At 46.2% G+C, this 25,600-nt stretch overlaps 1 protein-coding gene across 1 annotated transcript in view; it reads right to left on the bottom strand.

Annotated features, from left to right (window-relative positions):
- The window catches only part of thada (THADA armadillo repeat containing), an 80,288-nt gene that overhangs the window by 5,970 nt on the left and 48,718 nt on the right, over window positions 1-25,600 (bottom strand). Inside the window, exons 30-36 of the mRNA XM_071540672.1 lie at window positions 22,430-22,533; window positions 19,591-19,673; window positions 12,061-12,464; window positions 8,306-8,430; window positions 6,121-6,193; window positions 5,475-5,625; window positions 5,120-5,242 (exon numbers count right to left, since the gene is read on the bottom strand). Coding sequence (XP_071396773.1) covers window positions 5,120-5,242; window positions 5,475-5,625; window positions 6,121-6,193; window positions 8,306-8,430; window positions 12,061-12,464; window positions 19,591-19,673; window positions 22,430-22,533 — 1,063 coding nt within the window. The remainder of the gene's footprint in view (window positions 1-5,119; window positions 5,243-5,474; window positions 5,626-6,120; window positions 6,194-8,305; window positions 8,431-12,060; window positions 12,465-19,590; window positions 19,674-22,429; window positions 22,534-25,600) is intronic.

Genomic DNA, 25,600 nt, shown 5'->3' with positions numbered 1-25,600 from the left:
TTGCGTGAAAGACGAGGAGGAAGCAGAGAAAACACCATTTCTGTTTGTGTGTTTGCACTGGAGAGTGAAATAACGGCTCATTTTTTCATAAGTGACGGTTACGGAGTTGCAAATCAAACGTTGAGGATCTCTCCGGCAGGGACCAGTGCCTCCAATTTCTGCAAGTATTTTGCAGTGTCTGTTTATACGAGTGACATATGCAATTTGGTAGCGCATATTTTAGAAAAAAAAGTATTATTCTGGGCTTGAAAGGGCTGTGTGTGTGTCACATCCAGCACAAACGCCGGGTTTAATGGTTGAGGGAACGCCGAGCTAAAAGCGGACGAGGTCTGTTTAATGAGTGTCCTTCAGCCCCGACGGGTCGTTCGCCTCCATTCATCTGCATCATCCACTGTAAATGAATTAACTGGGGGAAAGGACACATGAATGGCACATTCAAGTGCAGGCGTTTGTTGGCATACGGCGGGGGACTGGAGGTTACTCCGGGATAGTTGATGGTTCACTGAGAGCGGCCTGGGAAATATGGGCGCGTCAGCAGAGCTCGCGAGGCCACTACTGTACATTTTAACAGTGAGCAGGAGAGTGGAGATGATTTACCAGCCTGGTTTTACATATACAAATATCTAACAGCAGTGTGGAGTGGAGGGTGAAACGGAGATTCCCATCCAAATGATATATTTATAGACTGTCGGTCAACCTGTATTTCTGTCATGAGTCATGATGCCCCACAAGTGCCTGGTTGGGCCATTATGCATCTATATTAATACCTACAATACTGCATCAGCTTACCTCAAAGTCAAAAGTCAAAGTGTTTTATTTATCAAATGCACAGTATAACACCAGGTCATTCTGAACAATGAAATTCTTAGGACAAGGCAAGCGACAACTACGTAGTAGGCATAAGAAAAATAAGAAAAATATCAAATATTAAATGTTAAAAAGAGTCACAAATAAGGGCAAAAATAAAAAGGGCAAAAATAACAAAAAAATAAAATATATACATAGTAAAAAATAGCCAGAAATATAGCCAAAAAAATAGCAAAAATAGCAAAAGAAAATAAAAAAAATAAAAATAAAAATAAAATATATATATATATACATAGTAATTAGAACATTAACAGCAGTTCCATAGCCAGTAAAGATGGGCAATATGGACAGTAAGAATAAGAGTATTAAATATTATAAAAGAGTATTAAGTATTATAAATATAAAGTGTAGGAGTGCTATTCTGTGGGTGAGTATGGGGGACGAGGAGTAGGAGGAAATCCCTGACCTTGGCCTTTCACTCCTGCTTTCCTACCCACTGAGGTGATCATGTGATCACTGCTGGTGGAGAAGCCTGATGGCCTGGGGGTAGAAACTGTTTGTGAGTCTGGTAGTCCGTGCCTGGATGCTTCGGTAACGTCTACCAGACGGCAGCAGCGAGAACAGTTTATAGCTTTGGTGGCTGAAGTCTTTTGTGATTTTCCGTGCTTTCCTGAGGCATCGTGTAATGTATATACCTAATGTATGTACCTCTTGACCTGATAGCTGTAGGCCTACATGGGACTGTATTTGGGCAATCACCAAGACACATTTTTAGCATCTACACACCGCTAATCAGATTCTGAGTCGCACGGCGCAGTAAAATCAATCGTGGGCGTGACATTCCAGGTTTATTGAATGTACAGCTTCTTTTCGAATGGGAGATCGCTGTGTACCTGCGTTTTCCCTCGCTCTTTTGTGTTCCCGAACGCATCTCCCGAGTCCCTCGCCGCTCTATATATAAAGTAATCCCCCTGATTCCCCCGCTGAGCCTGTCACAGTGGTGGAGGTCTGGCGAGGGTGAGCGGAGTTTGATTTCAGACCCAATTAGTCTGGAGTTATTTGGGTGGTGGTAATGTTGGAAGGGGTAGGGGTGGGGTGGAGGGGTAGGGGTGGGGTTAGGGTTAGATTAGATTTGCTCTTCCCATCCGGGACAATGGCTCCACTGTGGTTCACGGCTCTGGGAAGGAGAAGCCTGAGTTACCCTTAATGTGATAACGGCACAGGCATACACATATATGTGCACACGCACACACACACACACAGACACACACAGAGTTGAGTCCCTTGTTCACACACATTAGGCTCCAAGGACGCATCATCATGCTCTGGGAAGCACAGAGAAAGTACAGCGGCTAAAAAACAAGTCTTCCCCCTCCTTGACTTCGTGCAGCACAACTTGACCTTTTGTGTTTCAAAATTACTTCTAAACACTTTTGTCAGATTCATTTTGGTCTAAAATCTAGGCAAAGCACTGTTTTCTATCAAAGAGGAGACTATTGCCTAAAGATGAAGATTTAATAATATATATAATGAAATGTTTTTTTTGCCAGTGAGACACAATAACCCAAGCATGTAAAAGGGGTGAATACATTTGCAAACTTAATACTTCTGCTACTGAATTTCATACTCTCATGTATTTCTTGAATACATTTCCATGATAGAAAATAGTACTTTGCATAGATTTTAGACCAGAAATCCCACAATATCTTCTGAACTAATTTTGTAGCACAGCAAAAATGTGCAAAACATCAAGGGCTGTGAATACATTTTATAGCCACTGTATCGTTTGATGCTGGGTATATACCAGAGATGCTCTTAACTGTCTATTGCACTGGATTCCAAGTTTAGCTTAACATATGGTGTACATACAATCTATGCTGTCTGTCAAGCAGGGACACTGAGCAGGGACATTTGATGAGGGAAATAATTCTGAATTCTTGTTACAATTGTATTTCATTCCTGGTGGGAGATGAGTGTTTTCCTGAATATTTTCCTGTTTCTTTAGTGTTGACGGTCCCGTCTCTGTTCTCACATCTCTGCCTGTCCTCCATATCAAAGGCCGGGAGCCGTTGCCGGCAGCTAACAGCTAACACCTCAGATACTTGACTCTGCAGTGGCAGGTCGTAAAACACACACACACACACACTAGCCTCCTGGCAGACTGGCTGGCTGGCCTGAAAGGGACGGGTCACACACACACACACACACAACCACACACTGACAGATACACTCATACACTTCAGCTCAAGCTGCAAAGCCTGAGTATACTCTTAATCATATAGGAAAAAACATCTCCCATTAGAAATGAATAGGACTTGGATAGGATTCAGGATTTTTCTTTTTTTATTTTATGTCAATGGGATGTGATTTCTTTAGTTTTTGGGCTGTTTAACTTTCTTCAGGAATTCAAGTTTTCTGGCACATATTACCCTTTTTTCCGTTTTTTCCCCTTCTTTTTCTCTTCTTGAGTACATTCCTGTTGTGCGTATAAGTGTTAAGCTAAACTAGGGATCCAATGCAACTGTCCTCATCATTGTTCTTTTGAAAGTTAGAGCCGTTTTTTGGTGTCTTGGCCAGAAAGTGAAAAGTCACACTCTTGGATGGAGACAAACACACACACACACACACACACACACGCACAGAAACACAAGCACACACTTCCCGCAGTGGAGACATGTGTCCAGGAGGAAATGTAGGCCATCTTACCGTAAGTACCATACTGTCTGCCTCCCACACACACACACACACACACACACACACACACAAAGACTGTAATCTCCAACTGTGTGTGCGGTAAAGATGGACAAAGGGGGATGCCCCGGTCTCTCTCTCCTCCACACACACACACACACACACACACAAAAACACGTACACAAACACACAAGGACACACAGCCTGCAATTATGCCTATTGTGTTCTTTTCCTGTTGTAGAGAAACCGTCTCCATATTAGTCATGCTGCTGTGTTCCGATCTGATGTGTAGCTGACGGCTTATCATCCCATCTAGCCCTGTCTGGCCTCATGTACATAAACACATATGGAACACACACACACACACACACACACGCTGCTTTTGGATGAAAACCTCGCATCAAACGGTTTTCAGGAAATCTGACAAAAATAACTTTCATTTCAGATTGATTTCCATGCACTTGTGGGGATTTTTATCAGGAGTTTTGAAGAGGTTTAATGGGCCCTTGGGTCATGAAACAGACTGTACCTATAAAAAAAAAAAAACAGTTTGTCCTTTTGTTCACCCCTGTCTTATATGCACAGGGATGCAATAAAAGAAAATGTAGTCACCGACAAAAAAAAGTTTGGGGAAAAATCACCAAAATTGGAGTTGATGCAGAACAGCGTTGATATACGGGACTAGAGAGACCTATGAAGAGATGTTATGGTATCTTATGCTGTGTTATGTGATGTTATCAGTGGAGTACAGACACAATAAGGGAGGCTCCGGGAGGAAAGCTGGGAAAATACAGGAAGTGGCCGTCGCGAGGACAGGAAGTCGCACTCGGGTTCTAGAGAGTTGGCAGATGTCACCCCTCTGATAAAGTGTGTGTGAGCATTGCGAAGGTTGTTTCCAGCGGGATAAGACTGCCGTAAGGAGAGGGGGGGGGGGGGTATTTATGAGCTATTTATGAGCGAATCCAATCCCTAAGACCTGACATCATACAATACTCCAAAAAACAAAACATCAAACATTCCCGACACAATGACGCATAACCACAATCACACACACACACACCAAATCTCGCGTCCCAACTGCCAAACTCGAATTAGCACCCTTTATTCCAGGAATGCTCCCCGACCTTTAGCGAGAAACGACGTCATCGCCCCTCCGCGACTTCAGCATGTGTTTGTAGTGGTGCTTTTTTTTTTCTGTGCACATGTGTGTGTGAGGGCGTCCGTGTTTGTATGTGTGACTGTGTGACTGTGTGTGTGTGTGTGTGTGTGTGTGTGTGTGTTTCAGTGGGCGAGTGTGTGTGCGCAAATCCCAAGTAAACATATTTGTTAGTGTCTGTCGGATGTCAGCATGCACGTATCTGTTGCTTAATGTGTGTGTGTGTGTGTGTGTGTGTGTGTGTGTGTGTGTGTGTGTGTGTGTGTTTGTGCTGAGCAGGCACATTAGTTAGTCTGTGGGTGAGTTTGATGTCAGCGTGGGTGTATTCATGCATAACTTGAGTGCGTGCGTGTGCGATTGTGTGTCAATAGTGAGCGGGGGCAGGAAATGTTTTCATCCACCAAGTCACTCTTACTATTCAACCAGACAATTAAGACTTTAGGAATTAAGACAGTGAGTGTGTACCTGTACTGAGCAGATGGGTCGGCACGCTGGAGACGAAGTCGGAGGCCGAGTCTCGCACTTCCTGGTCTTCATCCTGCAGCAGCGTGAACAGGCTCCTCCACAAAGACAGTGTGGCGGACAGACCTGACACACACACACACACACACACACACCTATTACTCAACCGAACTAGAGAGTCCTCCAAAGAGTTCTCGCAAATGATGAGACTTTTCCTTTAGCTTTCATCTTTCAAAAACTTCTTTACTGGCGATGATGATTTCCTGCTGTTTTTTGCCTCCCTGATCTCACCAAAGTATTTAGCTCAAGGTCCTGGGAGGTAAAATGTCCCCGTGAGGCCGATGTGATTCGGACTCACCCAGTGGCAGGGCGGCGCTGGTCAGCAGGGCGGCGGTGCAGCTGACCAGCACCTCGGCAGCCATCAGCTTCACCTCCGCTGGCTGCTCCTCGCCGCAGCACGAACACACCAGCGCCCCCCACTGAGCCAGGCGGCCCGCTGCACTCGCACCCTGGATGACGAATAAGCCGGGGAATTAAACACTTACACGGAAATGTTTAGGGCAAAGAGTAACTCGACCACAAACCCAAATCTGTGTAAAGACTAACATCTAAATGGTAAAAAGCATGCTACTGAAATTGCCATCTGCTATAGGCTGATCTTAGGTACCACCTGTTGTACTCTATAGAAATAAGATAATGGCTTGTCAATTTCAATGTTTACCTGCCGACGTTTTCATCATTTCACCAGTCAAACTGATTTTTAAAATAGAAAACAGTGTACAAACAATGGTTGGTTAGCTGCTTAGGTGGCATCAGAGTAGAAAATCTTACTAGCCACAGCTAAAATGTAGCAGCATTTGGCTGATGGCTGGTGGTAATATCCCTTCCATGTCCAAAACACCCTAAACTTCCTTCCTTTACATTTGTGAATCTAAAGTCATGAAGTTTAATAATGGCCTGCCAGCAGATTATCAGCACACACTATCATGCAAATTAGTCTTTACCTCGGGGTCAGAGGTCACCAGTTGAACCACCAGTCGAGAGGCCAGGGTCAGGGCAGCGCAGTGCAGCTCCACACTGGAACACAACACACATCACACACACCTGAAACCATCTGCAAATACCTAATAAGGATTTGGTTAGTTTATCTTAACCTTAGTAAGTTTATCTTAATTTGCAATTGGACCTTTGATGCCGTTTGAGGGTCTGAAAACGATAACCAAGCGCTCCTTCAAGTAGTTCCGTGAAACCATTACGCACATGACACACCGACACCTCCCACCGCAATCAACTACACACACACACACACATCACTCAACTGTATTGACTTACAATCCACAAAGGAAGTGTGCTGGTACTCACCACTACATTATGTATCACAATAGCCCAAGTGCCATTCAATCACATGGGAGACAAGGGCAGGCAGCAACCCAATCTTATCCTTCCCCGGCTCTAATCATAACCTTGGGGCCACTCCAAAGGGAAAGTGGATCCCCGGGCCCAGAGATTGTGGCCGGGCCAAGGCTTTACAGGGCTAAAAGCCTTTGTAATCCAATCCTTATTCAGGCTTGTATTCTCTTGTTGGGGTGAGAAAAGTACAGCAGTGGTTTGTCAGGGAAGGTGTGTGTGTCTGTCAGTGGGTGTCAAAGGGCTTACAGTACATACGCACACACAAATAGTGGTATGTGCCAAATCGGTGTGTGGTTCTCGTGTAACAACGGCCGTGTAAAGCATGAACATGTGCACACACACAAATAATGCTTTGGGCTGTTAGGTGTATATATTCTTATATAAGAGGGGTTCTATGATAAAACAATCACTATTATTCAGGATGAGAAACTGCAACCAACCAGTTGCTGGAATATTTTCCAATGTTTTTATTCTGATAAAGGCCTTTGACAGCAGAAACGTCATTTTTTTCAATCACGAAACAAAAAAACAAAATCTTTTTTCTCTATATAGCATATTACCCATATCAATCGACTAATATTTTCAGTTGTGCTGAGTTGGGTTTCACTTGACTGACTGGTGGATGCATTGCCTCTAAGTTTGTTTATTATAGCAGTCTCTTTGGCAAGTAACCGGCCATCATGTGGAGCTGCTTTTGTTCTCTGAAAAGTAATTTGGCAACTAAAGTAGTGAAAGCGGCTTGTGAAGTCTGGAAGCTACCAGCGACTGTGGCTGGTGGACAAAGACTTAGTTTCCTTGCCTGCTGTTATTTATATCACCTAGAGACTGTAAGGATACACGAGCAACCACCCACATGCACACACACACACACACACACACACACACACATACACATACACACAGAGGGGCCCAGTGGTGCACGCCAGGTGTCCAGGTGCAGGGTTAAGGTGCAGCCAGTGAACCCGTGTCCCTCCTCCATGGACTCTGGCTCTGAATGCAGGCCTGACAGCCGGCCTGCCACAGCCATGTGAGGACTCTTTCACAGGTGGACGGAGCGAGAGAAAGACAGGAAAATGGAGGGAGAGCGTGTGGTTGCACCTTGCCCGGCAGCACATTCACGTCTCTTCCATCCATCACAGCTAAAAGTGGGCGTGTTATCGCTTAGGAACTGTTTTGGCAGCAGGTTTTCAGGCGGGGGAACGGCCATTCCAGGGTCACGCGGTGGCCTTCCTTTTCCTTGAATTTGCCTTGAAACTCGATAAGTTGGGAATTCCCCCCGCTGTATGCTGCAGTGATCATAGGGGCCCCGGGTCAGGGCCTCGCGCTGGATGTAAAAGGTACATGGTTCAAAGAGCTGGAGATGGTGCGAAAGACCTGGATGATGCATTTTAGCAATGCCTTTGTCTGTTTGTGCTGCGATGGAACCAGGAAAACCTCAGCTGGAAAGTGTAAGCATGGCCCAACTGTTTCCTCAACACATGAGTCATAGCACATGCATGGCTAAACTTAGAAATATCTTAAGAATGAGAAACATTGTATACTAGGGATAGGCCAGAATAGTCGACTAGTCAACAACCGACTGTTCAACTAGGCTTATTGATTTTTTTTTTGTTTCATTCTTGACATGGACCTATGGTTTATTTTGATTTCATTTTCATTTAATGATATTTAAATGATCTCCCTTGGAAGATCATTTAAATAAATCAAATCAAATCCAGGGGAATACAGGATAAAGCCAAAGGAGATGTGTACACAGGGCGTGTGTGTGTGTTCTCTGACCTGTGAGCAGAGTGCTGAGCCAGAGAGAGGAGGCGCAGCAGGACCTCCTCCTGGGACAGAGTCTGATCACCGTCCCTCCACGGGAGCTCGCTGCCGGAGCTCAACACACACAGCACCTGCAGGACCTGGGGGGGAGGGAGGGGGGGAGAGGGAGAAGTGGAGGAGGATAAAGAGAAGAAGAACGAGGGTAAGGGAGGTGAGCGAAAGAGGAAGAGGGGTGAGAGAGAAATAAGATACTACCAAACAACACAGTCACTCTCTCACCTCCATCTCTCTCTCTCTCACACACACTCACACACACACACACACACTCTCTCTCAGACTGGCTGGTGAGGGAGGTTGCTCAGGCCCATCCATCAGCACAGCTTTGGTGTCCTGTGTGTGCTGTGTGGCTGGCGAGTTGCCCTGGGGGTATTTTTACCACGCCGGTCAGATCCTCCCTACGCACGCCCCAAACCGCCGGTACACAGCTGCCTCACTCTCACACACACACACACACACACACACAAGTACACGCATGTGCATGGACGCACACAAGTACACGCATGGGTGCAAAGATGCATGGAATTGCAGGCATATTCACGCATATTCCATCACTGAGATGTGCACTTGTTTTGCCTGGACACACTAGTTGTCAGAATGGCCAGTCTTAAGGCTCCAGGTTTCTGGTCTCCGCAATGAGGTTTTGGGTTCGAAATCCACTTCTGACAAGCAGTTTTGAGACTTGTATAGTTGTTGTTCTCCCTGTGATTCCAGACTTTCCAGACACCCATCATCCCTCATCTCTCCAACCAGCTATCATCCATCCATTCATTCATCCACCCATCCAGTCCACAGTCCTATGTATCACAGCATCTCTGCAGCTTAACCTCAAGGACAACCCCCCCCCCCCCCCCCCCGCCTCCAGCTCCATGTTGTTTTCTTTGCCCGGTCACCCCTCCAGGGAAGGCGGGCGGGAGGGAGCGAGGGAGGCGGTTGACCGAGTCTGAGGAGGAAGGACTTGTTTTCCACCTCATGAGACCCCCGTTAAAACACACACATCCAGCCGAGAACACATGTTGACATTCCTCCCGCATATCTCACTGATTATTATTTCTTTCAAGGCCCCAACCTGTTATTAGAGCTTTAAAATAAAGCTCGCTTTATAGGATCTGTGCAGGGCAGAGTGAGAGTGTGTATGCAGTGTGTCTGTGTGTAAACATCTGTGTGTGTGCGTGCGCGCATGTGTGACTGTGTGTATTTGTGCACGGGAGCAGTAAAAAAGACAAGGTAGCAAGGCGGACCTCCTTGCAGCAGAGTATCTGTTAGTGTGACTGTCTTTCTGCCCGACTGCGGTTTGTCTGCTCGTTCATACATTCAAACCATACTGAGATTATAAAGATTATCTGGTTTGAAAAAATATAATATACAATAGTACATTATCACTGGATCTATAATACCATCAAGTCCAAAATTGAAAACATTAAGTCCATCTTTGTCTTTCAAGAATTGATCAGTACTGGGTGACTTGTTATTGTTCTTTGGTGTCAGCTAATGCTGGCCATATTTCATACCGTTTGAAGACAAAAACAAAGAAATGCATTTGGAAATATTCTAATGCACCAACAGCTAATGGCCATACAACCACAGCAGTCCATTAGACATGTCTGGGAGGCTGCGGTGGACAGATATTTTACAGACAACCTTTCAGAAAGTCCAAAGCCACTTTTCATCTGCAATGAGAATGAACCATTGGTTGGGGCCATTTATGCCAAGTCTATGCCATTATTTCTCTGTCAATGCATTTCTAACGCTCTTTATCGCTCGATTTCTTTGTTGAATGAAAACTTTTGCCTTGGAGGAAATTGTATCGAAATTTGCCGTTTTCATTTAGCTTTCCTGATTCGATGTATCATAATTCACATGAAAATACATGCATGGAAACCCATCTATTGTGTGTGTGTGTGTGTGTGTGCTTTTCTCTGTCCGTCCACCCGTCTACCTGCCTGCCTCCCTGTCTGTCTGCCAGGTATTAAACGGGTAGCTCCGACTCCAGCTGGCCTGACCGTCTCTGCTGCTGCTGCTGCTGACTTTTACAGTCTGCTTTAATGAGCTCCCGTCTTGTAACACACACTCAACTGCACACACACGTACTCAAATACACACATGTCACGTGAAAACACGCCAACTCAGGCGTAGACGCGTAGACTTTCACAGCCGTGACATGCAAATAAACAGTGACGCCCACCCCGCACGCAGGCACAGACACACACACACACACACATAAAAAGTTACACACTACAGACTTGAATGCATAGCAGTGCTGTATAGGGTCTTGTGTTTTAGCGGCTTCCTAGTGGCCCAGTGGATTAAGGTGCAGCATTGTGGCCTTGTGTAGTAGGATTTGCATCTTTGGTCCGTGCACCGCTCTTATTTTGAAATTTTGAGCGTCTATTTTCACATATATCTGTTTTGTATATACTCAGGGAAGAGTAACAAAGCCTGTTTTTCACCAGCTGCTTCTTTCCACAGAGTATGTGGTCAAGGGTTTTTATAAGGTTTTGAATGAGTCGCATTCAGACTCAAGATGCGAGTAAATGCAAATGAATTGCAGCAGCATCTCGAGGCTCTTCAGGCCGCCGTCTTTCCGTTCGCCGTCCTGCGTGGGTCTAAGGCAGCTGAGGTTCCTTCAATCAGGACTGAGAATGATAGGTTTGTTTCCTACAGGCTTTGAAGGCCTCTTTACAGGGCAGAGCAGCAGACCCACACTACGGCCTTGGCCTACTGCTGCTCCTGCTGCTCCCCCAGAATGCTTTAGTGAAGTGCAGAGCGAGCTATGGCAACTGGCCTGTTGGGCTGGTGTGTCCTTGGCGGAGGGGAGGCTCCGCTTAACGGGGCCGACACTTTTAAGCAGTAACGGCTGGGCTGTAAAGCGGCACTCGGCAAAGAGCGCACATGCACACGGGGTAAAAACACAACGCATATAAAGTACACACAGACATGCGGAAACACACACACACACACACACAAAAGGCACACACGCCCATTCCCAGCAGTGCTGAGTCCTGTCAGTTCTGGAGGAGTGTTAATGACAGGAGTCACAGAGCAGGACAGAGCAGAGCTGTTGGTTGGCTGTCCTCGCTTTATGAACACACTGAAATACGACCCGCTGTCCCGAAACAGGAAATAGACTGCCTTCTACCCTCCAAAACTTGTTAGAGTGGAAACTTACCAAACCTCTTGTGTGTGTGTGTGTGTGTGTGTCTGTGTGAGTAAGTAAGTAATTGAGTGAGAGAGTGGACCAGCAAGAGAGAGTTAGTTCACTGCCAATGTGCTTGGCGTGTCCTCCTGCGGCCGATTAGCCTCTCACGCAAGCCTCTGGAATATGGATTTGGACGTGTAATCAATTTGCAGCAATTGTCATTGTGGTTCAGAGCAATTATGATGAATAGGGAAGACGCATTCATTTGGGATGGGTTCCTTATTGTGCGATGAAAGGGATCCGAGATTACGCTGCTTATGGCCTGTGGTTCTGATGGCTTTAGCTGGTAGAGCAAGAGGCATCAGTCACGGCTTAGTCTCCCAGTGCTGACACACACACACACACACACACACACACACTGAATAGTGGTGCACAAAAGATTATGCATGCATGCAAAGCCATAAAACAACCACCAGACACATATACAGGCGCTCAAAGAAACGCACAACAACAAATGCACCCCCTGTAATGTTTTTGTGTGTGTGTGTGTGTGTGTGTCCATGTGTGGTCCCACCTTGGCCAGACACTGGGGGTGTGTCTCGTGAAGAGCCAGGCTGGTCAGGTTAGACAGGGTGGTCTCGTCAAGCCACGGAGGTCTCCTCTTCCTCTCCTCCTCCACCTCCTCCTCCTCTTCCTCCCCCAGCCTCCTCAGGATCCCCTCCAGCGCCAACTCCCTCACCTCGTACTGCGGGCACAGCAGCAGACGCTCCAGGAGCCGGGCCCCGAGTCGCGGCCCCCCCCAGAGCTCGGGGATCTCCACGCTGGCGCCGAGGGCCACCCGGGCCAGGCTGAGCAGGTACTGGGTGCTGCCGGGCCGCGGCGGGGCGGAGGAGGAGGAGGGGGAGCCGTCGGGGGCGACCAGCTCCGAGGCCGTCAGGACGGCCAGCGCCTCTTCGCGGAGCTCGCCGACTTCTGAGTCTGAGGGACAAACACACGCATTTACAGTTTAGCTGACAACTTTGGACGGGGATGGGGACACACTACACGACTCTTAGGCTGATTATAGCCACAGATTTTTGTTGTCAGATCATCTTGTAGTGTGTGAGGGTTCAGGACTTTAATCTCTCGCCTCCAAATCCGGTCATGACTGTCACGATGACTTCAAACATGCTGAATTTTGTGTTGCTGTACTTCTGTAGTGTGAGCTAGTCATCGACTCGAATCCAGCAATTCCAGTGAGAGAAGAAAAATACACAGGAAGTGAGGAAAGAAAAATATTCCACCTCCATATTTGTTTTGGGCCTGTGTTGGATTAGCGTGAGAGTTTATGCTTTTGTGAGATTTGGGTGTTGGGTGTTGTGTGATGTTCGAATTCAGTGTGTAGTTCCTGTGTGTGTACCTCTAAAACATAAGATGAAAAAAAAACTGCGAATGCCGTTCATTAAGTGTGCAAAGTCTAATCTTTTCATCTTATACTACATATATTTCACATCTTTGGTGTATTTTCATGTCATACATATTTTTCATTTTCAGATTATATTTTTGCATCCCTATTTGATATATTCCTCTTCTTGTTGTGTAGCCTATGTGCTGTCCCAACTACCCCACGAGGATCATTCAAGTTTCATCTTATTTTGAAAGGATCGTGCCTCGCCATCTTTACATCAGCAGGACCACAGTGGAAACAAATCTGACTTTACAGTGTCATCCTCAGTTATTTCGTTTAAGCCGTGGAGTGTATCAGATTTAATGCAAGTAACAGAGGAATATCAGGTTGAAAGAGAGAAGCGAGTTCAGCGTTCATCTGCTGTCTCTGTGGGCTCAACAAACTGGCACAAGGCCTTTGTGAAGCAAACAGATGCAGACAACAGACCAGACTGAAGAAGCCAGTGCGTTCTGCTCTGCGTTCTATTTTGGCTTTTATAGGAAAGGCTGCGTAAACGTCTGTTTGGAAATGCCCACGGCTGTGCCAACCGAGCCACCTGTGAATTTACACCCTCGGGGAGTGACGGACACACAAATAAACACACGCACACACACACACACACACACACAGACACACGCAGGCAAACACACTCACGCTCACTTCCTCTGAAATATAAGCATAATCCAGCGGCAGCGCGGCTATAGAGAAACCCAATGCCGTTCTAAAGCTGTGCTCCTCCCTACAGTATTGCTCCAAGACTCCACACAGACCCCGCTTTGACAGCCAACTCAATTAGTTTAACACACACACACACACACACACACACGCACGCAGAAAGCTTATGAAATCCAGTGCAACTCAATCTGGCCCTGCAGCGCCACTCAACACGGGGCCCAACAAAAGAGCGGGAAATGCCGCATTCCTCCGGAGACGGGCCGGGTTACCGTGGAGACGGGCCGGGTTACTATGGAACCCGATCCTCAAAGGGGGGTCCGGGGGCCACATAAGCAGCGCCTAATGGTTATAATGGTGGTGGGGGGCAGTAATGACACTAATGATGAAGGGAGGAGAGAGGGGGGAGGGAGGGATGAGGATGACTGGAGGAGAATGGGAGCGTGTCAAAGAGAAAACGACTGTCCGTCAAGGTGGAGTGGAGGGAGACGTGGACACTGTGTGTGTATGTGTGTGTGTATGTGTGTGTGTATGTGGGTAAAGGAGAGTAAAAACAGCAGGGCGCCATTTAGCTTGTCACACTGAGTGATACATCTTGCATTCAGCTATGATCTCAGTAGAGCAAAAACAGGACTGATGACTTTCTCACAAACACTCACTACACAGAGTCAAAGTCAACACAAACACACTGTGGAGGGAAGTGGATCAAGACAAACAAGGAGGGAGAGAGAGAGAGAGAAAAAAGAAAAGAAAAGTGATGTATGGAAAGAAGGGGAAAGGGAGAGCCTAGGACTGGAAAAAAATCAAGGCAGGGCGAGGAAAAGATATGGAGGGAAGGAAGGAAATAAAAAAAGAGTAAAGGAGAGCAAAAGAGTATGGGAGAAAAAAAGAGAGAGAGGGAAAACATAATTAGTCAGGAGGCAGAGCTGTTTTTATGATGGCATTTATTAAAATAGCGGAGTCTGCGGAGGAGGGTAGAGAGTCGGGCATTCCCTGAGGAAATGAGAGGCGTTCCTGTGCGGGCGGTGCTGGGATACACTTGTCATTTCGATGTGATTTTTGACGTCTGATCATACAGAGCTTGATGTTACGGCCGTCCACGCCACTCCATTTTCTGACTCCCGTGGCTTGTGTTTATTTCAATCTGTGGCGTCCGCGATGCTTTTGTTTCTTTATGTCGCTCGTGTACAAATTTGCAGATGGAGTTGTGATTACAATTCGATACGTTGGGATACTTTGGGATGCGGCCTGGCTCATCGGATTACAATGTAAGCAAAGTCTGGATTGGGAGCATCCAGACTTGCTAGTTACTACATGCTGCTGTGATCAGATGACAAAAATTAAGGTTAAACCAACATTTTGGGCCAGTTTTGGCCTCAGTATTATCAAATGGATATTGACTAGTCCAGAGGTTCTCAATTGTTTTTCAGCCAAGGACCCCTTACAAGATAGAGAATATACCGGGGACCCCCTCATTCTGATTTGTGATTTTGGGCTATATAAATAAAAATTGACTTGACTTGACATGTATGTCCCTTGGAATAATCTGACGTAGCCTATTTTTTACACTTCTATAGTCTTAGTTATGTGAAAGAACAACACAAGAGAAATGAATTAAACAGATATTATATATGTATTAAAAATATTTGCACCATCTCAACACAGAATACCCATAAAACAATCAATCAATTAGCTGCAAGTAACACTGTACCTAAACAAAATATCAAAGGGAAATCAGGAGAAAAGTGCTAATTTGAAGTGCATTTCAAAAAAACTTTTTTTTATATCATGATAATTTAAATGAATGAATCTGAAAACTTTTCACGGACCCCCTGGCAGAGTGCCACGGACCCCTGGGGGTCCCCAGACCCCAGACCCCCCCCACAGAACCACTGGGCTAGTCAATGTCATCCACCTCCGATATGATGGATATGATGCAGTTATGTATTTGTTGTAAAGGCAAGTTGGGAAATGTAAAGGATTCAGTTACATATATATATATTTACTGTGTATATACAGTATACTGTATATATTACTGAAAATATTCTCCATAAAAACAGCCCTTTAGAAAACCAGAGAGATTCATATCATCCATGTTTATCATGTGGCCAGAGGAGACTTTGGCTAACCTGTGTGCGTGTGTGTGTGAAGTTTGTGTGTGTGCAGCGGAGAGGGAGTGTGAGCACTATATGTGTGAGGGCCTTATTCATAAGACAGGTCAAATATTTAAACAAAATGAAGCCGCAACATTTGGTTTAAATAAACCGGGGTCCAGCTTGCAGTTGGTGGTTTAGGGAGAGACGGGGAACTGAGCAGAGTTTGGACGGAGGGTCAACAAGCTGGCCCCGAGAAGACTTTATAAACCGACCCAAGATGTAACCTAACAGCCAAGACCGGTCCGACCCCACCGCCATTTCCTTCCTGCACTTTAAGAAGTGTCACTGGGAGAGAGAGAGAGAGAGAGAGAGAGAGAGAGAGCGAGCATGTGGCTGAGTGTGAGGCTTGTACATGTTTGTTATGTTATGCAGTGCGCCAGAACGTGCGTGTGTGTGTGGTGTATACATTAAGAGCTTGGTGTAACATGGTCTGATGTGTAGTCTGCCGTGATGCTGACGCATCACAAAACCCCATTAACTCACGTTACCACAGAAAAAGTGTGTGTGCTGGGTGTGTATGTACGTGTGTGTGTATGTGTGTGTGTGGTACTATCAGGGACGTCCACAGTAAAGCATCCGAGTTTTAACATAGCTCACTAAAAGCTGGCAGTAAACGGGCTTGGCCATGTCAAGCGCAGGACGGACTAGACACGTGCACACACAGCTGGATTTCACATCAGCTTCCACCATCATTACCCAAACTGTGAAAAACAAACCCCAGACACTGTGTGTGTGTGTGTGTGTGTGTGTGTGTGTGGTGTGTCACAAATGTGAGTGAGTTGACCTCTTTCACATGCTGATGGAGCTTTACAATTTGGTCGAGTCCCTCCCTCTAATTACCTTAAAGGCCCTGTGTCCGTGTGTGTGTGTGTGTGTGGGTGGATTGCTTGTGTGTCCTTACAGTCTAGCTAGCTGAAAGTGTGTAGCCCTTAATTGGATCAGGTGTGCAAGAGTAAAAATGGAACAAAAACTTGCAGGACAGGGGGTACTTGTGGATTGGGAAACACTGCTTTAAATTATATCAATATAACAGCAGGCAAGAAAACTAAAGACTTTGCCTGTCCACAAGCCACAGTTGCTGATAGCTTCCAAACTGCACAAACCGCTTTCACTACTTTACTGGCCAAAGTACTTTTGAGAAAAGCAGCTTCACGCGATGGCTGGCTACCTGCCAAAGTGGCAGCTAGAATAGACTAACAGGAGCAGATAAAGGCGTAACTGAAAATATTAGCACATGAATCCGGATTAGAGAGCTAACCAAAATTCTGCAAGATGACATTCCATTTCAGCATCGTCTCCAGAGGGTGTACAGGGTGGACGGGAATAGTTCAAAGAAGAAAAACAAGAAGGATTGGAATAAAAAGAGCCACAGTCTGGCTCTTGATAGTGGACTGCAGCAGTCAGCACAAATTTCAACAAAAAAAAACAATCAGTCAAACAGCTGAAAGCATGGCAACAGCGTCAAAGAGTCCACCACATCTTGAACCGAGTCCCAGTCCACCTAAACTGGTTGGCAAAACCGGTGCCAGGATGCAAATATGGAAGTATATGGTTTACCAATCTGACAAAGATGGGCACCCGAATAACATCAAAAACCATGTGTAAAAGTTGCTACAAAGCTGTCCAAGTCCAGTGTGGTAACACACTGCTTGATGGGTTTTCTTGTTTGCCGTGGCATTGTGGAAGGGTGGAATTTTTAGATATCAAATTAGCATTGGTATTGAAGTCAAAGTTCTGGTTTCAGCAAGATTGAAAACGTGACATTTCAGATGTGAAAAGTCCTTCATCTGGACAGACAAGCTGGCTGGGATTTTTTTAACTTGACTTCTGCATCAGCATCTGCTACCAAACTAATAGGAGCACATCAACTTCCAGCAAAGTTCACTGACATATTATGTGCGATTCTCTGACTTTCTTTCCCTCTATTTGCGTCAGTCTCACTCTCTCCCTCTCTCGTACTCCCAACTACAAACTCTTCGGCTGTTTTTACTGGAATGGCTGGAGAGCAGAGACAGAGAGAGAGAAGACTGGGGGAGGAAGGGATGAAGCGATGGAGGGAGGGGGGGCTTTTATGAGTCCGCGTGGATCAAAAGGGCTGCCGCAGAGAAATGTGTGCGCACATGCACAGACACACACACACACACACACACACACACACGCTGACTAGTGCTCAGAGCCGAGAGGAATTGGCCAATAAATCCAAAGTTCCTACTTAATGTGCGGTGCCAGTCAAAAGGAAAAAAAAAAGAAAGGAGAGAAATGGTGAAAAAGTGGATTGTTCACCTCCTTTCCCCCTGGTGCCCGGCACTCTTAAAACCCTGCTGCTTTCATTTGGACTAGTCCAACCTGTGGCTTTTTTAACTGAAGATTTGATTTGTCTGAGGGAGAAATCGGACGACGGGAGAGGGGCGAGGGATGGAGAACGAGGGGCAGAGAGGGAGGGGGGGAAGAAAGAGAGGGAGAAAGAGGACTCAAACATCACATGGGGGATAGGGGAGAGAGATACAGAAATGGAGATGTAAAGAGACAGAGGGAGAGATGAAGCCGCAGACAGATATATAGACAGCGATAGAGAGATAGATGTCGGAGGTGTGTAAGCAGGGGGAGAGAGCGCTCGGTTTATTATGTAAGGGGGCCAAGCCGGGTCGGGCCGCGCTCGCTCCTGAATCTCCAGGCTTGTTTTGAGAAACCCTCAGCATTTCCACTGTCAAGCCGAACATGTGTTCAGCACATGGCCGACCGAAAACACAAACGCCTCCCCCTCCTCTCTTTCCCTCTCTCTCTCTCTCTCTCTGTACAACACTCCTCCTTAAACTGGGTCATAGGCACAATCCCACCATCTGTCAGAGAGCGCTCGCCTTCGGTTTCACATTCCTCCGCTGCGGAGACCCCCACCGGTCTGCGCACATGTGTGCACACCCACACAGCAAATGCACAGGCGCGCACACACACACACACACACACACACACACACACACACACACACGCACACCAGGGGGCTTCTCTGAACTACCTGAACACGAACCCGACTTCTGTCAACAATCATTCTAAATGGGGAGCACAGTATTCAAAGTCAAACTCACAGCGAATGGCAGGAGCACAGTCTCTGCTTCGTGAGATGATAAATTCAATTTAATGAAATCAGCTAGTGGACTTTGTGCCACTTCCATACACAAAACTACTTACTACCGAAGGACAGCCAGTGACTGTAGCAATTTCTACACTAGTCTTCACCCAAAACAGCTAAAGTCGCTAATTGAAGCCTGCAGACAAAGAACCACACAAGTCCATTTTGAAATACTTTGAACAGCCAACATACTCAATAAGTAATACGTAAACAAGTGCGCTTTGAAAACATCGCTCATCTGAAAACTTAGAAACGGACCTGAATGGTTCTGCTTGTGTGTTTTTGTTTTCTGTTTCCCATTTTCTCATGTATTTTCTAATAAAAATACAGAATAGATTTCCTTTGTCCTCCATCCAGCTCTGTGCGATCCTGTTTGTGTTTAACCTTTATTCATCTGGGCATGCAAGTGCTTTTTCAGCACTGGCTCGCTGCACACTCGCATAGCTACACACGTTGTCCAGTAAAACCGCAGTCTTCGATGGCTGGACAATGAGCAACTCCGCTGGACAAACAGGAGATCAAGGGCTTTGCTCGCTACTAATTTTTGAGCAAATATTGCGACTTGTTCACTTCTCCTACCCAGACTTTCCAGGCCAGCCCAAGGGATTCAACCCGGCAGTGTTGTGATCTAAAGCTATGTTTGCTAATGCTATGTTTTGTACATATTCAATAGTATTACACTAGTACTACAGTATGTAACTTGTTCTCTCCAGCTGCACTCACCATCCAGAAGACTGATCTTGGGCCCACACAGGCAGACCAACACATCCAGATAGGCTCCTCTGGTCACCACACAGCTATTCTGTCTGAAAAAAGGGAGAGAAAAAGGGATGAAAGGCTTTAGCTGTAGTTTTAAATACATTTGTCATCAGTCAGTTTTGGATTTTCGTTTGTTGGGAGGACACAAAGTGTGTGCTTAAGAAACTTTTATTAAGAACGTTTGATCCCTTGAGTTTACTCAAACCATTTAACAAGACAAAAATGATAACATCGCAGCCACAGCTCCTGTCTAGTCACTGATAATTCCCACAAAGATCATATACAGAGGTTTCTCTTCAGCAACATCGCTCACCGCAAACTATTGAAGTAGGTCATTGCGCATTTCCCACTCAATGGCTCCTTTGGTTGCGAGGATCATTGGATTAAGTGTTTTAACAAGTATGACTTTTTGGGTTGACGTCATTCAGTCACGCTGGAAGACTTCATCATCTTTATGTACCTGGTCTTCTGTTTTTAGTTATTGTTTTTAGCTCTTGTTGAGTGCAGTGGTGTTTCTGAGAGTTCGAATTTTGATCCTAGGAGTGCGCATAGGATTACAGTTTGAGTGAGCTTGAACTCTTCTGCAAAGAAGAACGGGAGACAAATTCCTAAATCCAGAAGTACTAAGTGTGCACACTTATGCAACCGAGGTGTTTTAGTTTTCCATTGACTTTCACCAAGACATTGTCAGAAATGAGAAGCCTGCTGTTTTTACATGGATTTTCCTACTATAGCTGCATGAAAGTTGAAAAAGTCAGACTTAGATCTCAAGGTAATATAATGTCCAAAATTTTAAAAGATCTGCAGTCTTTTGACATGTTTTCCCACTCTGCCTGTACATTGCTCATACACATATGGTATGAGACTGGACAGATTATGCAGACGTCTGATCACAATGTGAGCCTGACCAACATAGGAGATGTGGTCTGGCTCATCGCATCGCAATGCAAGACAAGTGGGATTTTGGGAGCTTCCGGACCTTCTAGTTAGTAATCGGATGAGATCACATTGAGAAGTAATACTGTAACTGTGCAGCCTGGGAGTTACGGAATCGCAGGCAGCCGAGACAAAACGTTGACTGTGTTGACTGGGTCAACAGCTCCGAGGGCAAGTTCCTGAAGAGGATAGTGATGTGTGTGTTTGTCTTTGTGTGTGTGTGCTTTCATCTGGGGTGAATCCTTCAATTATCAAGTAAGTGGGAAAGTCACATGAGATGCCCCCAGCTTTATGATCATAGATTTGAATAACTTACTGATACATACATACACACAGACAGACAGACGATGGCTTGAACACAGAAAACCTTTCTAACTTTTTTTTAGAATTGTACAGTACAATAACTGTTTTTGCCTTCTTTTAATATCCTTTTGACTGTATGAACCTGTTAATGTGAATTCTGGACTTATACAAACACACACACATTAATTATTGAACCTTCCCCTTGCCATGGCTACAGGGGGACGGTGTGTTTGTGTGCATGCTGATATAAATGTGTGACATCATTAAAGACAAGTGTGTGTAAATAAACTTATGCCTAAGTATGTGTGTGTGTCTGCCTTTACATCTGTGTACATTAGAGAAGCAGCCTGTGTGGGCAATGGGAAGTGTGTGTGTATATGTGTGTGTGAGAACGAGCGTGTGACCGCAGCGCTGTGAAAGCCCACAAGCGTGTGTGTGAGAACAAGGGAGACAGTGTGTGAGGTTGACGTCACGTTTTCATCACTCAGATATTAATAACATACGCGCGCCCGCGCACGCGCACACACATACACAACACTGTGATGGAGCATGGGAAGAGGGCTGGGGGGGAGAGTGTGTGTGTGTGGCTTAAGTGAGAACAGATTTGCGTGGGGATGTGTCCTGTCAACCTGGTTGTGTGTGTGTGTGTGTGTGTGTGTGTGAATGTGAGGTAACACTATAAAATAGGCCTCAAGAAGTGAAACCATCAGATCACAATCCAAACAATACACCAGAGAGAGTCCTAATAGGCTGGTGTGGGCCCGGCTGTACCACCACAGGCCAAAGTCAACTCCAGTGAGCTACGTGAGCGTCGGCAGCCGCCGTTACGGCACTGACTCACTCTGGGAGCCAGGCAAAGTCCACAATGACACAGAACAGAAAACAGTAGGAGGCCAAAACCCAGCACTGACTCACAACAGGCGAACAATGCATTCCGTCCTTTTTGGATGGCGGCCGCTTCAAATTAGTGGTGTTTTGGGAGAGAGGAGGAGGTTTCTTTTTCCCAAACAAAGATCCTCTGACCTGTGTTGTCCTTAGATCTGGGCGAAGGGCTCTGCGGCGCTGCGTGATCAAACGGACAGGCGGCGGGCGCGCTCCGGCGAGCAAGAATCCACCTCGTCATCTTAATAAAGGCTCATCAGTGTAGCCGAGCGGAGCTGGAGTCGCTAACCCGGGCGACCCCGGGCGTTATCTGCCGCGGGTCTGGCCGAGGCGAGGCCGGGGCTGACCTCTGCCGGGCGGGAGGGGGGGGGGGCATCGGGGTAATCTCTGCCCCATCTCGTGGGGGCCTCGAGCTGGGAGCGGGAGGGCCAGGAGGTAGAGGGGGGTGGGGGTGGGGGGGGAGGTGGCGGCAGGGTAAGAGGTCCGGGGACGGGACAGCGGGCGGTCTCTTTGAAATGGAAGCCCGGGGCAGGACGTGAAGCGGACGTGGACAGGGAGGGGATGGATGGTGAGACAAGGAGCTATTCTTCTGGTGAGGCAGTTGGAAGAGAGGGAGGGATGCTTATCTGTGTGTGTGTGTGTGTGTGTGTGTGTGTGTGTGTGTGTGTGTGTCTAGGATTACCGAGAGGCGAGCCACATGCGCTGACGGAGGGCTTTGCCGATGCCACTTCCTGCTGGCAGGGGTCTGTGCGAGTCTGTCTGGTAGGAGCGCAGCAGGAACAGCACCTGCACACACGCACACACACACACAGAAACACACACTTGAATTAATATACTTGTAATTGACCTGCAATGACTACATTCATACATTCCCTAAAGCCTAGGTCAGACTCCCAGACTGTTCATTGCTTGCTTAGTCAACTACTTAAAAGAAAACCGTACCGGATTCACAAACTATTCAAGTGTTTTGAATCGAAACCTCTTTGTCTTCACAATAAAGGGAGGAAAGAACAGTTGGAGTGTGGAAAGACGACTCGTCATCCTCTTTTTCTTCCCCCTGTGAGCTTAATTCCCATTGGCAGTTGCCACGGTCACTCTCAGATTTCAGTTTTGGCGAACCTGGGGCCGCGTCACACTTGATGAGCCGGACCAGACTCGGCCCAACAAAATCGAACATGTTTGAAAGATTTGATCGGGGCGATCTTCAGCCCGTTCACACAGCAGGAGAATCTGACCGACAGAGTATGGTAGGTAACCTTATGCGGACATTTGGTCCTCACAAATGTGGACCAAAGTGAGGCCAAAGTGTCCAAGACCATGAACATCCCCTGACCCTTGAACCCTCTGGTGAAATAATGTACAGTATGTGTGTCTGTGTGTGAAGGGATACTCAAAGAAACAAATACCTACTGTAATTGCACAGTGCGTAATTGTGACAGAAACTATAAAAAAAAAATCCTAGAAAAAAAATCTAAAATGACTTAATGATCCTAATGAGATCAGATCATTCTTTCCTTTGTAGCTGATGTGACTGTGTGACAATGTGTTACTGAGCCAGTTTGTAGCAGGTGGACTGGTGGTTGGGAGTGTTCAGAGGCCAGGACACAGGCTGGCTGGCTGGCTGGCTGGCTGGCTGGGGTGTGTATTCTGGGCCTGGGTAAGTATACTCTTTAAGCCGGGGCCACGGCCACAGGCCAGTAGGAAGCCATTCATTACGCCGTACAGGGAAGGCAACGTGGGGAAAAACCAGGCCGACCACGTAGCACCAACCCTGGCCGCCGAGTCCTGGCCTGCCCCCTCTCTCTTCTCCTGCAGCCTCCACGCCCAGGCAACACCCACTGGCTCACACAAACAGCTTCCACACCCCTGGGTCCTTCTTCCTCTCTCTCTCACTCTCTCTCCTTCCCTCCTTCCCCCCCCCTCCCCCCCCCTCCCCCCCTCGTAGCTCCGGTTGGGAAGTCCCTGCTTGGGAGGCTCAGCCGGCTCAATCCAGCCCAGCATGGAGAAAACCGGAATATTTATAGAAAACGCTGCCTCCCTGTTCCTCCTCCCAAAGACAGAGTAAGGAGCTACACCCCATGTGGGAGGAGATGCCGGGATTGGACCATGCTCAAATGAATGGGAAAAGATAAAGTCCACAGCACAGAGACCTGGCTCCAGCTATGCATTTTTGTTAATCAAATTTCATGACTTTTCCGTGACTACGCCGTGAGATACAGTCAAGTTTCCATGATCAGCCTCGGTGTTTGAATGTTGAACTGTTTTAATGTACAGTGCCATGCCTTGATTTGGCTTGCTAAAACTAACGCTTGGGACTCATGTAGTCAGGAAATGTTTCATTTAAGCTATGACTCCTTCAAAGCTAACTAGATGTAGTCAGGGTGTCTTCAAGTATCAATAAGTTAATATGGTAAGATGCTGGGTAGACCTTTTTCATGGCAGTTACAATGAGAAATAAGACCAAATTTGAAATTGAAATACACATGAAAATGAAAGCAACTGTTCTTACTGTATTCTATCATTAAATAAATCCAGGTGACCGGACTGATTTCTCACTGGAAAAAACAACGCACCAAGAAACTGCAACATTTTTAAGACCATTAAAAGTGACAATAACTAATTAGGTGACTTAAAACCATTTATTTGACTGTTTTCTAGGCATTTGACACCTAGAGTTTAGATAATATGACTGAAGACATTTTAAGCAGCCCAGCTTGACATTAACCACTAATACTAACTACAACCCATATACAAAAATTCAGGGAGACTCATACTTTTCAATACCTTTTTCATTCATTTGTCTTATAAATACAACTTCAAATCCCATGATCTTTCAGGTTCTCCATGACCATAGCAACACAAACAATCCCCTCCAACGCTTTGGGATGCAACTTCGTGGGACACAAACCTGGCAAGGCAGTGCTAAATAGGAAACAAAATCTAAACCTATTTGTACGCCTTGTTTTCTAGTGAGGCGTTTAACTGCCTCTCTGTGTGTGTGTGTGTGTGTGTATGTGTGAGTGCGCAAGTGCACTGTAACAAGCCTCACTCCTCTTTTGGGCCCGGTAAAAATAGTGGTGGTGGATATGAGGTCCCTTCAGACTCTGTTATCAGCCTGCCCTGCCGTCCCTCCCACTGCCGCAACCACAGCACTGACCACACGCTGCAGACACACACACACACACACAACACACACACACGAGAACAAGTGCAAATAATGGCACGCCAATTCATAGCTCGCTCGAGTAAAGCACATGCACAAAGACGCATATAAATTGGCGTTCACATAAAACCAGATAGAGGTTAGGCAAACTGTGGACTCTTAAAAGAATCGCCCAATTAGACTAAAAGAGATCCCAATAAAGAAAGGCTAAATACGCAAAGAAACAAACACACTCTCCCGCTCACTCTATATAGCTGCACTCTTCACACAAACAAAGCATACATACGCACTCTAGACACAAACACAGGCTTCCTCATATATGCAGTGTGACAAACAGCCAATTTAGTGGTGTGTGTGTCTGTGTGTGCAGGCATGTATATGTGTAAAGAAATCTTTGTCAAACTTAAGTGCAGTGCAGCTCAGCTAGCCCACAGAGAGCTGTTTGTTATTTCCATTATGTCTGAGGATGGGTATATATTTTTGTACAGGGAGCATGACTAGCGTGTGTGTGTGTGTGTGTGTGTGTGTGTATGTCATCAGTCTTGCTGCTAGTCACTCCTGGGACAGTAAAATGTAAAGTGATCACACTGTCTAGTTAAAGCCAAAGGTTGGGGGTCAGGTCACTTTCAGTTCATTTACTTCAGAATGTAAACTGAATTCACATAATAAATAATAGAGGCTTCATACTTA

The sequence above is a fragment of the Centroberyx affinis genome, unplaced genomic scaffold (assembly GCF_046629955.1).
Source record: "Centroberyx affinis isolate AG114_WGS23_722 - 3 ecotype Tasmania unplaced genomic scaffold, CSIRO-AGI_Caff_v1 ptg003708l_1, whole genome shotgun sequence".
In the NCBI taxonomy this organism is placed as follows: domain Eukaryota; kingdom Metazoa; phylum Chordata; class Actinopteri; order Beryciformes; family Berycidae; genus Centroberyx; species Centroberyx affinis.
Note: the sequence above shows the minus strand (reverse complement) of the source record. Positions and strands in the feature narration are given on the sequence as shown.